A 17,532-nucleotide genomic window follows, 5' to 3' on the forward strand; every position below is an offset into this window, starting at 1 on the left:
TCTGATGAAACCGAATACCTGCCGGAACCGAACATAATCTCAAGTCCCGACAAGGGTTCGGTTAGTCAGGTTTTACTGTATTACTAAATGAATAGAGTTGAAATTGGGTGTCGCGTTTTCTTCTTTCACATGAATTCCACAAAGGGGTAATGACCATTTTCAAGAAATTTTGCTGCTGTTGGTTTGTTTTTTTTTAATTGAGGGGATTTGGGGGGTTAAAATCGGGAAAATGCCAGTTCGGATCGACCAACCTTCACGACGTTCGGCTCTGAAATTTACGTGCCGTCATCATGGATTATTCTAGAAGCTTATTTTATTAGAATAATAATGGTCTATATATTAGCAGTTACATGTATTTCATGTTTGAAACGGTGCAATTTTTTTTTAATTTAATTTGACTTTTACCAACAAATGCATTGTAGCAAAGGATAAGAATAATTGTGGTCTGAAGCCAGAAACACGAAAATAATTGAATTTAAAAGAAAGGAAACAAAATATCGGACTTTGGAAAAGGGAGAGGGCTTTTGATACCTTTTATGAAAACCTTTTATGAAATTCTCCATACATAATATCGTTTACAAAAAAATCAGCCTACAACAGTTCACAAGCTTTATATGCCCGCGATTTCGCGGGTGTGTTCTAGTGTATGTATATTTAAATAAAAGTACTTTTATATTGATTTGATGACCCTCAGATTGATTAGTTATGATTTCTGATGTCATCCTCTTTAAATAAAGATTATTTATATAGTTATTTGTCAAATTAATTGATATAACAGAGGTAATATACTGAAGATTATTTTCATAACTCTGGTCACATATGTTGCATAAACACAGACATCATAAATATATAGTATTGAATAGAAGTACACACAAAAATACGATCAATTTTGGAAATTATGATTATTCTTTTTTTCAGATTTGAACTGCATATAGTGATGTGTTAACACTAGTGTATCTCGTTTTACGTTTCGTATTTCTTTTTAATCTTTAAATATAGTTTAGTATTAAGATGCGTATTGGCGCAATTTTCTTCGTTACAGTGTTTACCATAAAATTACAATTTGTGTTAACGGACTTTTATTCATCCATATTTACGTTGACAAAACTTTCCGAAAACGAATCAGCACTTGTTACAGCCCTTCAGAGATTTATAACAGTACAGGAGACTGAGGGCCAAAGTGTTGACGGATTTCTTAAAGAGTGAGGCAATTATACTTCGATTGTGGTGGTGGTTCGGGGATTATAGATATGTTATAAACATAAATGTAGATGAATGCAGTTAAGTTAACAGTAAAACTAGTTAAATGCAAACCAAAATGCTTTAAGGTAAAGCAAAATATATAGATAAGTTAGAATTATGATGTATTTAAATGTAAAAACACACCTTTTGGTCGATTAATTCTATTGATTTCCCCCTTTTTTAACGTATGTATGTATTGTTTGTATTGACCATCCCAAACCAAGAAATCATTTAAATTTTAGTATTCTTATATTTATTACATTTTGAAAATGATTTTTCAGTTTTTATATTGGTGCTAACATTTCAATGGCAATAATAGCCCTGTTAGTTACAAAATATATACCACTGTCACGTAAAATTAAAATATATATTGTTTTTATCTCTTTTTTTGTCTAAAGAAAAATATATAGTTAAAATTGACAAAAATACTGAAAGAAATGAAACATGCATAGGGCTTAATTTAGTGAAATAATAGACCTAAGCAACGAAGTCCAGTACAAAGACCTTAATTAGTTGTTTTTAATAAATTAATGAGTTTTATCATCACGCTGGGAAGGCGGTGTGACTGTCCGAATGGTCCAAATAGTTCATCGCTGCATGTCAACACTAATTTGTTAGTTGGAACCAATCTTAATTGACTAGAACTGATCAGAATTAGGATATAACTGTATTGTATTTTAAGCTCCGACGGCATCAATTGGGGACTTGATTGTCGAAAATTTAGTTTACTGGCGACGCGTTAGCGGAGACAGTAAACGGTTATTTAAGACCATCAAATCCCCAACTGATGCCGTCGGAGCTTAAATACAATATTGTTATCTCCATTCTAATGAAACTGACAGAAAACAACATTAAAACCTGTAATTAAAATCTGGCATATGCCTTCTGCGCTTGCGTGGACCTCCCATAGCATCAATTGTCAATTGATTCCATGTACAAAAGTGGCGTAATCCTATCAAAATGAACGTTACAAACGTTGTTGCATTAGAATTGTCCTTTTTTCCTGCTGAGATTATGTTGGCCTTGCTCATTGTTGAAGGCCGTATGGTACCCTATATAGTTGTTCATTTCTGTGTCATTTGTTCCTTGAGGAGAGTTGTCTCATTGACAATCATACCGCATCTTCTTTTTCATATTCATGCAAATATAGTTAAATGGTCAAAATTCGGCTTTCCATTGCTCATATTTTGTTATTTTTTTCAAATTGATTGTGTTGACCGACCCACTAACGTGAAAGATTATTTACTTGTCATTGAATTGATATACCAATTTTGTATTTAAAAAAGATTTCTAATAACTACGGAAAAGATTGTTAAAAATGCAAAACCCATACACAGCCCGATAGATGCCTTCCACTTATTGAAAAGATGGGTTGACGACTGGCAGAAATGTTTCGACAATGCATTGTGTTCAGAATGTACAATTGATGAACCAGAAATAGGTAAGGAGATTTTGATTTTGAGCTTAATTAAATATACACAAACATTCATATTTTAGCCATGACGTTACCGTTTGATTTTCGACTTGTAAGTTTGAATACCCCTTTGATATCTTTAGCCTCTGTTCTACTACTGATGATGTCATTACCGTTCAATATCACCTGTGTAAACATACATTTGAGAATGGAAATTGGGAACGTGTCAAAGAGACAACAACTCGACCGAAAAGCAGATAACAGCCGAAGACACATCCCTGAAAAAAAAAATATGGCGATCCACTTATGTTGAAATTGGAAATTATGATTATCTTCATAACAGTGCACAATTATGACTACACAATGACAGCATAATTGTTATAATTGGTTATAACTCCTTGAATTAGTACTATTTCAATCAATATAACTATATTTCATATTTTGCCAACTAATATATTTTTTGTATTACTTATGTTTAAAATCACGAAATTTAAGGGCAAACATGGAGATATCGTGAATCTTCTCCATTATAAATAGTTTTACATCAAGGTTTTAGACACTATTTGTAAAGGGCACCTTAATACTTTTTTTCTAGAATTTAATTTAAGTCGGAGTATTCTTGAGAATCTTCTTGGTGGATGGCCACAGCAGAGTGATTTAGATGCTACAGTGGACGCCATATTCCGTCTTTGGGATGTGTATGAATTCGATTTACGTAATTTTTTACGCGGGAAGATATTCAAGGTAGTCTATTTCATTAGATAAAAGCCACGTTGTTGTCTGTCCATATTCAACAAATTATGTGTATTTTATCAACAAAACGATCACTGAAAAATCCCATCTGTTGTTTATTGAATATATTGAAATCATTTATAAAATTTATCATCTTTCGTGATGTTCAATAGTTTTAGTAATATTTCTATAGAAATGCGGAATATTATCACAAATGTAGGAGGGTTTGGATGGGGTTAAATGATTAAAGAATAATGCTCTTAAAAACATGAAGATTAGAGAATAACGGGTAAAAAAATTGAAGATTAGAGAAAAAAGGGGTTCATTTTTTGAAGATTAGAGAAAAAACGGGTTAATTTTATAAAGATTAGAGGGAAAAAAAGGCGAAAATTAAATGTTTACAGAATAACAGACCCCCCCCCCCCCCCCCCCCCATCCAGACCCTCATGAAGATGTATCTCAAATAGTATTTTTTCCAATTATCGATTTTCCTTCCATTTCAAATGATCCAGTTATTAATAAGGTCTTAAAACCTTTTTCAAGAAATTAAAATGTACATTATTTGAGTCTTAAGACGTTATTATTTGTCGTATTTTATACACATAAATCAATGATGAAGGGTCTGGATGAGTTTTACAGAATAGAGAATTAGCAAAAAATTTCTAACTTAAAGGTATAAACTTGTACTGATAACTGATGGAAATTAAAAGAAACAGGCAAATGAATGTAATATATTAATTACCAATTGAACGATTCATAGAATTAAAAAAAATCATCTAATTACAGAAAAATATAGACTATATAAGTAAATCATTTTCACATGAAATTACAGAATAAGAGTATTTTTTTTGCTTTTAAAGATGAAGAAAAATGATCGCAAGTATTAAATTGTTCACGATTTAAGTCGTTTGATTATTTTGTGAAAAGGAGACATATGCATAGTGTCCTAAAGCAGAGTATGGAGCAGTAACAAATGTGTTAGTTGCTTAGCTTAGAATTTGAGTACTTTATCGAGTGAAAAGTCTCTGGGGACTTGAGATCTTAATGCCACATGTACATAAAATGGATATAATTTTCCCGGCATGCATTTATTTAGGACAGTCAGCCCAATTTTTGACAGTTTCCGTTATAGAGCGAACAAAATACTAAAAATGCAAACATAAAGCCGATGATGATACAGCTCAACTTCCTTCGAAAATTATCCGTTCTGAGTTACATTACACGGATGAGGCAAATCAAAAATCTGAAGACATTAGCAGCGTTTCAAAGGATAAATATAGAAAGGAAACGCACGAAACGTTCACGAGAATGAATATTAACAGGTTAATGTTTACGTTAACGAGAATGAATATTGAGACAAATAGATTTGAAAATGTTGTACAGGTTAATGCTGAACATACGAACAGAAGAGGCACTTCTCCATCAATCCTAATTTTCTTACGCTCAAATGTCCTAATAATGTTATACTTATTTTTATTTGCGCTCAAATGTCCTAAAATAGCGGCATTCTAATGTTCAATACTTTGTGACTCAAACGTCTTTTCTGTAACTCAAACGTCCATTGCCACAACAAAAAAATCAGAGTAACATGCCTTCTAACTTGAAGTATAGCGTATCAATGCAATTCACGGTTTGACTTAACCAGGACCCAATACTGATAAAAATAAATATATCATTTGTTTTCTTTACAGTATCAAACTGAACCGTTGACCCCATTGGAGGTCATTTACATTGCTAACAAAGCAGAGGATGCAAAAAACAGTTATAATTCAATAAAATTTCTAGAAGCTTTGTTGTATGAAATTGAAGACGGAGCCTTGCCTGATAGTCACGTGGGTACAACACAATTGGTTAGAATTATCGCCTCTGCCTATAACAGGGTAAATATTTCGGAAAATAATTACGTTAATCTTTCTGGTATTAAAAATTGTGTTAAATTTTGACAAATGCATTAAAGATTTGGTCTTGTGATTTCATGTTTTTAAAGATAATATGTCATTGATAGTATAACCGCGAGTTTTGATTTTCTTTTATACAAACGGAAAATCTAATTACAATCGTATTACAAACATAATTTGTAGTCATTAAAACATCTTCAGACCGGGATTTTTTGTTGCAAAGATATACATTTTAGCGCTTAGGTTTTAATTTTTTTTTCATCTTTTTTCTGTACCTATATAGAGAGAAGCAAAAGATACCCAAGGGTCAATCCAACTCACAAGTCGATAACAAACTGAAAGGCCATAGCCAAAGAAGGAGAAAACATAAGAAAACTAAAGACTGAGCAACATGAACCCAACCAAACACTTGGGTGATCTCGGGTGCTCCGGAAGGGTAAGCAGATCCTGCTCAACGGGTGACATCTGTCGTGTTACTCTTATAAATACGTTGATAAGCTACATCAAGTGATTAGACATCATACACCAGACTCTTATCTAACTAATACAGAACCAAATTCGAATTCATCGGTCTTGTAATTTAAACTTGTCTTATCCTGCAACTTGTTCCAATGTAAAATTTTGAAGATGAGATGCTTTTCAATGCAAGAGAAGCTATGAGAATGAATTAGTATTTTCTCCTTATCTTTGCAGATTCATTCTTTCCCCATGCATTTCCATTCTTAATTTTATCTTTCTTGTAATACTTCATTACCAAAATATATATTTTTTTTCAGAACAATATGCCATGGAAGTCGGTAGAACTTTTGAAAGAACGTACCAAAAAAGGTATCAGATCTCTGTAATGTGTTTAAAAATTTGGTTGATTATGAGGGGCTTTGAATTAGTACAAACATGGCATGTAGTTTTACAAATAAATTGTGACAGTATAACAACAGTCCTTCAATGCGGACTGTTGAAGTTGGAATGACTATATTAACTGTTTAACATGTTGAAAAATACACGTCTGATAAATGTTTCAAATAAAAGGGGGATAATATAAGGAAGGCAATGCTTCATTATTATCGACTAACTTCTAAAGGGCAAATGTTTTAATGATAAGGGTATCCTGATCCGACATTGTAGAAGGATTCTAATCCCGAGGAGCAATTAATGAAATTTTTGGATCGCAATTCTAACTTATCGGCCATTCTTGCTACGCCTACAATAGACTTACCGAGAATGGCCGAGTAGTTACGAATGCTTCCGATCTGTGTTGAAGTAAAATCTGGATCCGATTCCAATGGGATTTTATGCTCCATCGAGACCATATATTACATGTACTGTTGTTTCTCATTCGTTTCGTTGTTTGATATAGTCGAATGTTTGATTTTGTTAGTTTGTTATGAACTTGACTTATTTTGTCAGTTTGTTATGAACTTGACCTATTTTGTCAGTTTGTTATGAACTTGACCTATTTTGTCAGTGTTTTATGAACTTGACCTATTTTGTCAGTGTTTTATGAACTTGACCTATTTTGAATTTACTTTTGAGTTCGGTATATTGTTATGATTTTAATCGGGAAAATTATGCAAACGATATTGAAATGTTTGAGAAAGCTTTATTAATGGGGATGATGTAATTATGTTTTACATTTCATTTATTGTCATTTGTATATTTTTCTTCTAGAACCAGAAAATAAAAGACTCCAAAATGATTTAAAATACTTCGAATCTAGAGCAAATAGCATAGTCGAAAATGTGACTGTTTTAGAAAAACCCAATACAAATATTATTATGCTGATGCCATCCACGAGGATCTTTTACGAGGAGGATATGATAAGGAAATATAAAGCTTTGTGTAGAAAGAATTTGAAGGTAAATTGCTTGCATCTGTTTACTGATTATTAGTAGTACGTTCTTCGTTTCTTAGATACGACCTTTATAACTTTTAATTAAACATCAGCATTAACATTGATATTTCCAAAATCTGTATCTTTTTTCTGAGGAAAAAAATTTCATAAATAGTGATCAATTACTTGTTTGCAATGTGTGCTACAGATTGTTTCTGCTTTTCGGTGTTTAAATGGCTGCCACAGAAAGCTTAAGTTAAGTCCAAAAATGTTACTAAGGCTATACTGTACGCCTACAATTCCGTCTTTTTGAATGGTTTCTAAGGATCAATCACTTTCAGAAAGTAAAAAATAGATTTCACAACCAAACTTTAAAATTTAATTGCTTTTTTTTTTTTCGTTTTCAGAGTCAAAAAGCTTTATCCAAGCTGTTTTGCTTCTACAAGACAACTGCTATTCCAATATTCCTCGTTAAAGCTGAATTAGCGAATATAAAGCCATATATTTATTTATTTCACGACGTTATATCTGAAAATGAAATCGACTTTTTACGGAATACAAGTAGCGAAATGGTGAGTAAAAGTTGATAAATCATGCTAATATTTTATGAATTTAATTTAGTTCAACACACAGTATATCTTTTCTTCATTTATATATTATATATATAAGTACGTCTGAGTCAGTGACAACTTTACAACAGATTTATCCATCGTACACCAGCAATGATGGTGATACATGGCTGTGTACATTATGTATATACAATATATATATATATGTGTGTGTGTGTGAAGTTTTTACAAGGCTTGAGTTTACCAGTAATACATATACATTACGTTCTAAAACGTCACAACAGATACGGGGATAACAAACCTTTCTATGTATTCCTATTTATCGTCCTTCCCTCTGCCTATATCACCCTGCTCTGTTGCTCCGTAATTCTCGTATCAAGACTTCAAAACGAGACCAGGCATTATCAATGACGTCACAATGTGAGAGGAGAAGTTGTCAGCGACGTCACAATGCGAGAGGAGACGTTATCAAGCTTGCTTTTGTCAAGCGTAAAACTGTCTAAGGGAGAAAGAAACGACCAGTATTAGAACGATAAAAAGATAATCGGGTTTTCTTCGTATAGATATCGTAAAATGTCAGCCGCTCGACACAATGTGAAACTTTTTATCTCGTTCGCTACGCTCACTCGCCAAAAAGGTTCACATTGTGGCTCGCGGCTGATATTTTACGATATCAATGTGTAGACAACCCGATAATCTATACTTATTGGAAGATTTTTATATAGACAGAAGTAGTATACCTAAAACGACAAAGTTATTTTTTCACTTACCTGTATATATTATGAAAACCGTTTTTTTTCCAAAGTGATTATTTTCTAAGGGTTAAATATTTCGCGGTGGTGTCTTCCCATGGATTTGTTTGGACTTGTTTGTTTGCTTTTTTGGCCTTAAATGTTTGTCCCTAATATTTTATTAACTATGTATTTACATTCAGGTATCACAGATCATTTATTAATTTACGTTTTTTGATCGAATTAAGCCTTCCAATTGATATCTTACCGTGTGTTTTTTCTATGTTGTGATGTCATTATACTATTGTTTCAGAAAAAGGGAGAAGGTTTGGTACCATTAAAACGTTTAATATCGCTGCAAATGTTTGCACCTGTCCTAAGTTAGGAATTTGATGTACAGTAGTTGTCGTTTGTTTTTGTACTTTATACGTGTTTCTCGTTTTTTATATTGACTAGACTGTTGGTTTTCCAGTTTGAATGGTTTTACACTAGTAACTGTGGGACCCTTTATAGCTTGTTGTTCGGTGTGAGCTAAGGCTCCATGTTGAAGGCCGTACATTGACCTATATTAATGATTTACTTTTACAAATTGTTATTTGGATGGAGAGTTGTCTCATTGGCACTCAAACCACATCTTCCTATATGTATTAACCCCCTATAATAACTGCTTAAATGATGTTTTCCCCTATGTTTTAAAACATATTTAAAAATAAACTAACCGTGAAAGAGCCTATTAGATAGACAGTGATCAATTATAAAGATATAAGAAGATGGGGTGTGAGTGCCAATGAGAAACTTTCCATTTAAGTCAGAATTTATAAAAGTAAACCGTTATAGGTCAAAGTACGGTCTTCAACACGGATTCTTGACTCACACTGAACAGCAAGCTTTAACGGGCCCCCAAAATAACTAGACTAAGTGTAAAACCATTAAAACAGGAAAACCAACGATCTAATTTTTATAAAAAACAAGAAACGTGAAACACTTATTAACCACATCTACAAACAATAACTACCGAACAGCGATCAATCAAGAGCACTAGGTTATTGTTTTATTATTCTCATTTTTAGTTGACAAGGTCCACAGTTCTTCAAGACACCCAGAAAGGAACCATGGCCGAAGCTGAAAACAGAATAAGTAGGACGTGAGTTTAGCTGCTAACATAAAAACTATAAATAAATATCAAACATCAAAACAACTCAGCAAAACAATCTCAAATATTTATCAAATTTAGAAATATTTATTTGTTAACATTTAAGCCGAGTGGTACTACTGTATCATTAGCCTGTCAAAACTTAGGTTGCGAGTTCGAAACCGCTTTGTGGCAATTGCGTTTGGCTTCAATCTTTGAATGACAAGGATTTTCAAGGGTTTTACTGGTCGTTGGGTTCTCTCGGGGCAACGAGTGGTACTACTGCATCACTCGCCTGTTTAACACTAAGGTTGCAAGTTCGAAATCAGCAGGTGGCAGTTGTTTTTGATTCAAATCTTTGATTGACAAGGATTATCTGTTTTACTGCTAATGGTCGTTGGTTCCCTTAAAAAAATGACAACCACGAAATAGTCAATTGTACTGAAAGAAGTAAATACCGATCAATCAATAATCCGTTTTTACTTTAAAAAATCTTCTCCTTGTGGACCTACGTACCTAGCCCATTAGAATCAGACTTTACCAACCGTATTCCATTTACAGAAAACAGAAAATCTGACGGAATGTAGATCAATATCTACCTATTGTGAGTTCAATCAAATATGCCATATAAAATGTCAACTTCTTACTTACACAGTCAAACCTGCTCAAGAGATACCTGTATTATAAGACAAAAGATTTTAGGTCCCTCTGTTACAGTAGTACATTTCATATGGATTGGATTTGTATTAAAAGACCACCTGTCTTATGAGATCCCCCCCTTTTTTTTATCTCCCTTCAGTGGTCCCAAAAAACAAGTCTGATTTTAGTATTCGTTTTTTGGTATCATTTCTAAGATTTAATACACAGACTTAAACATATCATATTACAAAAAACAAAATAATCATCAAGAGAAAAATAACATGTTTGACTCATTACAGTAGTTATCGCCTATGAATAGCGATTATGTTTGAATTCCATTCCTCATGTCTGGGTATCAACGTTAGAGTAAATTATTTATAGAAGCAGACTATACCAAAGAGATAAACATTGTTGTATAATATGCCTACACATGAAAAAGATAAGGTCCTTTTTTCTAACAAGAATAAACAACGACTTGATTGGTGAAAAAACACCAACTAAATTTTATGACATACAGCAACTTACAACAACCACTTAATTATTGACTTCTGACAAACTCTTACGTCATGAGTAAGAAACATGAATTCAGGTGAGAACTCTTGTCCAGCTCTGAAACTGTGATAGCGTCTCATCTGCTATTCGATGATAGCTTATGAATGAAGTGTAAGTCGTGACTGTTTCGGAGTAAAACATGCTTAAACACGTAAAAATAAAACATCATTCTTAGGACAATTATTGTTTTGTTGTCTTCTATTTAGTGTGATTCTGTTCAATTAAGCGCCTATTTATTGGTTATGTTTGTTTCAATTTAGTGCATGGTTATCCGACATTCAATATCCGAAACTAGAAAAAATAACATCACGTGTGAAATTGATAACGGGACTTGAAACTGAATATAAGGAAAGATTCAGCAACACAGAAATGTATCAGGTGTGTATGTAAAAACAATTATGTAAAGAAAAAAAAACACAATGAAATAATTCGAATTGCTGTGGATCCGTTTATTTTCGTGGGTACCAATTTTAGTGGAGTAAGGAAAACTTGCATGTTCGTGGATAATTAATGTCGTGGTTTTGCCGAAGTCTGCATACAAGACTATCATACATTACGTTTTTCCGTTGAGCTTATGATATCGTGGTTCACCTGTACCAACAAAATCCACCAAAATTTATATCCAATACATTATATTGATCAACAGGTATAATGAACAAAAGTTCAATGCAGCCTTATATAATCTACAAACTTCCATGTATTATCGCATTCGAAATCATCAGGTTTCTCCATGTGTGTCATTCAAAATGTATCCCCGCAAACCTCTACATTTTTGTCTTTTTCATAATTTTATTACATATAGTTTAAAAAGCCATATTTGAAAGTCTTAATAAAATCCTTGTTATTTGTTTATAATGTTAAAAAAAAGAAATGTTAATTGTATGAAAAGACTAGAGAGGACTATTTTCCGCCAAATTTTCAATGTCTTAAATCTCGGGAACAAGTACACAGAGTCTTTTTTTCACATTATTAGTCCCTTAATTTATATAACATCAATTTATAACAGTCTTTAAACGGCGTAGCGAAATCCTTTAAATAAAAAAAATGAGCTTGTGTGCTCTTTTATGGTTAGCAGCTACTGCTTAACCGATGTGCTGTAACGTGGAGTTATAATAAACTCATTTAAAATTGAGAACAAAATGACTTAAATTTCTCAATGAATCATTCGCGATTAGTCATTGTTAATTTTTTTAAGTAAGTATAACTGTTTTTTCTTTTAAACCTAATATATTATTAATTGCTGAAATTGTATGCTTAAAAGGTACTCAACTATGGAGTTGGTGGAATGTACAGACCCCATCTGGATGCAATGGTAGGGAATGGTCATTATTAATAAGGAAGCAACCATTTAACTTCATTTGACTTTTAATCTGAACCAGAATTTCATTTTTAGTTTTCTTAATTTTCGACGCTGTTAACAAATTCTTTTCTTCAATATTTAACATTATAAGGTATGGGGAAGATCTAGATTCAAATTATTTTTATTGTCATCTGCTTGAGCACATTCTTCTTTCTGCTGTCGTACAATAATCATCATTTGATTAAAACTTACTTAATATTTTCCACTTATAGTTGACGTGTTTCCCTCAGTCTTGGTTTGTGATCTGGACTTGTTTCAGTTAAATCGATGTATGGTAGCAATACACAGTTAGAAGTTAAGTTTCGCATTATGGCCATGGTGAATTTTTTGAATATGAAAGTTTTTGTACAATAAAATTGATTTTTAGATCATTGAAGAATAATATAGCCATTTATATGTTTGACAGTCCGTATTTTCCTATCCGTACCGCCCATAGGTCCATAAATTATTGTAGTGTTTATCAACAAAGATTTTGCGCTCGATCTTTTCAATTCAGTTTTATTGAAAAACGAGCAGAAATGAATATGATTTTTTGTTGGACCAATTGATAGATATAAACCTATGGTTTCAGGAAAGGTATCACTGTAATTGATTGAAATTTTCCTTTGGACCAAATTTTGGAGACTTTTGTGACATGTTCACCCCCCTTTTTTGCTATATTTTGTATCAAAGAAATGCAGATTGTTGCCATGGTTACACCCGAAAGGGATTATATTTCATCATTATGACTATTAGAAATCAAATCTATGGAAGATTCTCTTTCTATAAATATATACATGCATAACACAAATATTCAGCCTTATTTGTTAGACAGGAGGGAAAAGAGGGTGCTTAAAAATTATGAGTGTCAATTTTAAGGTTTTTTTTCTAACTGTGTATTGCTACCTATGACTATTGAACAGCGGTGTACTACTATTGCCTATATTGACCTACTGAATACATGATCATAGTTATTGATATACAGCTGAACTTTGTAATTTTAAAACCTTACTTGGAAATGTTTTGATTTGTGTTTACCTTCAAGTATGAAAGGACTAAGGTGGTACATAACACTACAGGGAGATAACTCTGTAAAGACAGCTAAACGTTTTAATCATGTTCTACTGATAAGGAAATATTAAGCTTCTCAATGATCAAAATTAGTGTTGTCAAACTGCTATATAGCCAATGAATTTATTCCGTGAAAGTGATCGGTTTATTTTTTTTTTTAATTTTTAAGCTTACTGTACATTATTAAACTTTAATGCTCAATGCAGAATGCTGTATTTTGATCGGTATTTGTTCACATATTGTCCTTTGATATTTTGTTAGTTAATAGTTTTCCCATTGACACTCATATTACGTCCCATTGTTGTAACATTTATTATTACTATATTTAATCATCATAAAAATAACTGTTTATCATCCTGGTTAACTTTTGACCGAGTGTTTATAAGGTAATATCTAAGGTTTCATCAGTATTCCTGTTGTTCATTGCTTTGTTTTCAATATAAGGTTTTTAGGTCATTGTTTGTCCTTTTGTCAAGTTTCCTGTTGGTCAAAGTGATGATATTTTCCCTTTGTTTCTTACTTATTATGTTTGCCTTTTGTAAGAATGATTATTTGCCATGTATGTAGTATTCTTACCTTATTTGTGAGTTTTTCATCACTGTACATTAAATACTGAGGCCCCTCATTGGGGGGTCCTAGTAATCACATAATCACCATTTTTTTGCCAATATAATCACATAATCATTAAATATTTGCTTATCTTTAGTAATCAAATAATCATAAACTAAAAATACAGTCCTAGGTAATCAAATAATCATGAAATATTTGGCTTAATAATCAAATAATCATTAAAAAAACGGCCAAGTAATCACATAATCAAAAACCCCATGAGGGCCCTCAATACTTCATTTTTATTCAGTATGAAGCTGCTGGCAAATCATCAGGAGCTGATACAATTGAATCTGGGGACAGAATAGCAACAGTTATGTTTTATGTGAGTATGGAAGTAATTAAACTCGCCTTATATTTCAGGCTACAATTTTGGAACGCTATCAGTGGCATTCGAACAGTTTGAAGGTCAAATCAGAACGATATAAAAACTTTTGTACTTTATATACACAAAGAAAACGTTTGGACTAATAATCAATCAACGCCACAAAATCATTTACCTACTTGTCATATATTGAATATTATATTTCCTTTCCAAAATATCAATATGAAAACAATACATCAATATAGCAGACAACAGAAAAAACTATTCCACACAACATAACATTTTGATCTGAATGGCACAACTACAATACACTGTTTTTATTTTGTTCTCCATAGCTTTCTGATGTAATGTATGGCGGGGCAACTGTGTTTCCTAAAGTAAATGCCAGGGTAGAGGTTAAAAAGGTAATATTGATTTGATTACAATTGAGATCTTTTGTCTTTACATAACTTACAGGGTTTGACAACGTTCTGGGATTCTTTCTGTTATAAAATTGTTTGGGATCCCTCGGTCTTGTGGATATGATACACCTTCAAAAATTTGCAAGCAGGAATTACAATGGCCAATGAAATAATTTCAGAACATAAAGATAAGTTAGATAAATAGTTGTTATATCCTTCTAAAAGAAGAATATACAAATGAAAAAGCATCCGTTTTGAATTTGAAATTATAAAAACGTTACTGTAACCGTGTATTGTCAATGCACAATGCTTAGTTTTGTTTCTTTTAAATTTGTGTCTTGATTTTCTTATTCCTTTTTCATATACGCGTGAACTCGTCATTCACATTGGTTGGTAAAACATTTGTATCTAATGAACAATCCTTTTGATGATAAGTACCACTAAATTGGCGTTGCGGAATATGATATTTTTTTTAATTGTTAACAGTTGATTTTCCGCAACCAAGTCACGAATTTAATGTTTATGTATTTTCTTCAGCTATAATCTACTGTGGAGCAATATTTTTACCTTCAGGGGTCCGCTGCGTTTTGGTATAATATACATCCTAACGGTGATGTAGACACTAGAATGTGGCATGCAGGATGTCCTGTACTTGTTGGATCAAAATGGGGTTAGTTTATTATTAAATAAATGCCTGCATTATTATTCTGTCTATGAAGAAATAACATAAAAAATGAAGTGCACACTGAATATTTCCCAGTAGAGTGTTATTTTAAAGTGTGCACCACATTTTTTATGTTATTTCGAATAGACAGAAAATAATATTATAGTTACATGTATGTCTTATAATTTAATTTTAAATTCCATTTTAAACCGGAGTAAACTATGAAAAAACGTTGATAACGTCACGGTCACATGACAAAATTATGTTTATGAGCTGATAAACAAAACACCGTCACCCAATCAGAAGAAGCGTTACATCCAAAACTAAACTATTACAACAGAAAAAAATAAGAATATACCATATCATGGGAAATACAATTAGAAAAAATTGACAACACTGATGATATTTCAAGTATGATGATATAGTAATAATTGTATAAGAATGTAATAAAAAGCCCTAAATTATTGACAAAGACCAGATCTGTACATGCGTATTTTGAAAGTTAAGGGTTTGTATATAAAGGTAATCGAAGTATACCACTGTTCAAAAGTCATTAATCAATTGAGAGAAAACAAATCAAACAAATACGGAGGGAAACACATCAATTATAAGAGGAAAACACATCAATTATAAGAGGAAACAACGAAGAACAAAAACACTGAAGGGCAACAAAAACAAAGGCGAATGCAACATACATAGAAACGAACTATTAGATATCAACTGCCATATGTATCGTTTGTAATGTTGATGTGGAAGATTTATCAACAACGTCTTCGAGTCGCTCGATGATGTGTTTTCTACTGTTAATAGGGCCTAATAATATAAGTGAAATTCTTAACCGTTATGTCTTACAACTCTGTATCTGTAATACTTCGTATGTATGTTTGTTGGTTTTGATATATTAATGATCATTCAACAGTATTTATTCTATTTTTTCCTACAGTGAGCAATAAATGGATTCGAGAAAATGGACAACTCTTTAAAAGACCTTGTGAACTAATCCAGCATTTCCACAATGTAGAAAATACACAGTTATAGCATAATAACACTAATGTTTTGTCTTTACAAATCTTATAATCCGTAGCTGATAATCAAAACATAAATTCTGGGGATTCATTATTATTCGTTGTGTACTCATTTTCGTGGATGTTGAGGGTATGGATGAACCACGCATTTTAATGTTCGACGAATTACACATTTTCTATAAGGTTGTATGCAGACATTGGCAAAACCATGAAATTAAATGTCCAAGAAATTTATTTTTTTTACCCAACCAGGAAAAATGGTACCGACGTAAATAAATGAAATCACAGTACACGGAAAAGGTTTAAAATGTTGATATGCTAATTTTGTGTTTATATGTGTGCATTGTTATTCGACATCTGTTTCGTTACTTGTTAAACATTAAATATAGATATAAGAAGTTCTTTTTGGCTTTGCCATGTTTTATTGTGTATACTTTATTCTAACTGAGATCTCATTAATATGTATAATTATCAAAACGAGGTTAAAGTAATTTTCCTGGCAACAGAGCCGATAAACAAGACAGCAGGGGAACACAGAATCTTTAAAGATCATTTGTATTCGTTGAATCCATATTACTGCATCTAATACTCCATAATAAAAAGAATTCGTCAGAGCCTTGGAACAAATGAGGTGTTCCATGGGTTATACATGTACGTACAAAACGAGTACTTTTATGAGAAGTTATTTGAACTACTATTTTTCAGTTTATTATTTTTCGTTTTGGTCCGAGAAATGTATTGCCATTCATCCCTTATATTATCTGTATGTTTAAATTTCCTTTTTGTAATTCTATTCTTCTAATGAAGTTATCACTAGATTTATTTCACTCGACTGGGCGGGTTTTGAGAAGTTTGCTTATTAAGACCAGCTCATCTTTAGTCACGAGTTTTGGGATAAAGTCATCAATGAAATGTCCAGTTATTCGTCCCTTATCATACCCGCAGTTCTTTTGTATATGCGTTTGGTGACACTGATATGTGATTATAATTCAATAATTATAACGGCAATCATCCTTATCACACCCATCTTCAAATAGACTGTCCTTATGCAAATTAAAACAAAAGCTCCGCCCGATCAGTTGAAATAACATTAACTTATATCTCATACATATTATCTTTATTTATGAATGTTTGTATAATAACTGCAAAAGCCACTTATATTATTACTGTTCGATTTCATGGCGGTAAGTTTCTTTTTATTGGTGGAGGAGGCCAGAGTACCCAGAGAGAACCACCAACGGTAGTTAAACTGACAATTCTATTGAATTAAAATTGAAGTTCAATGCACCTCACACGTGCCTGTCTAAATCATTACCTCGTGTTGACAGGCTATATCTAGTGACACACACGTTTAAATA

At 32.3% G+C, this 17,532-nt stretch overlaps 1 protein-coding gene across 1 annotated transcript; it reads left to right on the forward strand.

Moving 5' to 3' along the window:
- Positions 1-878: 878 nt before the first annotated feature.
- LOC143059832 (prolyl 4-hydroxylase subunit alpha-1-like) lies at positions 879-16,572 on the forward strand. Its single transcript, XM_076233403.1, has 14 exons — positions 879-1,202; positions 2,529-2,683; positions 3,252-3,400; positions 5,080-5,268; positions 6,063-6,114; positions 6,955-7,142; positions 7,525-7,689; positions 9,488-9,561; positions 11,001-11,118; positions 12,002-12,052; positions 14,010-14,084; positions 14,420-14,488; positions 15,059-15,155; positions 16,093-16,572. Exons 1-14 carry the CDS (start codon positions 1,012-1,014, stop codon positions 16,185-16,187), a joined length of 1,668 nt encoding a protein of 555 aa, XP_076089518.1. The 5' UTR covers positions 879-1,011; the 3' UTR covers positions 16,188-16,572.
- The last annotated feature ends 960 nt before the right edge of the window (positions 16,573-17,532 follow it).

This window comes from Mytilus galloprovincialis, chromosome 14, assembly GCF_965363235.1.
Source record: "Mytilus galloprovincialis chromosome 14, xbMytGall1.hap1.1, whole genome shotgun sequence".
Taxonomy (NCBI): Eukaryota; Metazoa; Mollusca; class Bivalvia; order Mytilida; family Mytilidae; genus Mytilus; species Mytilus galloprovincialis.

Excerpts from the sequence above, each read along its gene's own strand:
- LOC143059832 (XM_076233403.1), top strand. The coding sequence starts at position 1,012 with ATGCGTATTGGCGCAATTTTCTTCGTTACAGTGTTTACCATAAAATTA. Across the intron at positions 2,684-3,251 it reads AATTGATGAACCAGAAATAG|AATTTAATTTAAGTCGGAGT; the intron begins GTAAGGAGATTT and ends CTTTTTTTCTAG. Across the intron at positions 9,562-11,000 it reads GAAAACAGAATAAGTAGGAC|TGCATGGTTATCCGACATTC; the intron begins GTGAGTTTAGCT and ends GTTTCAATTTAG.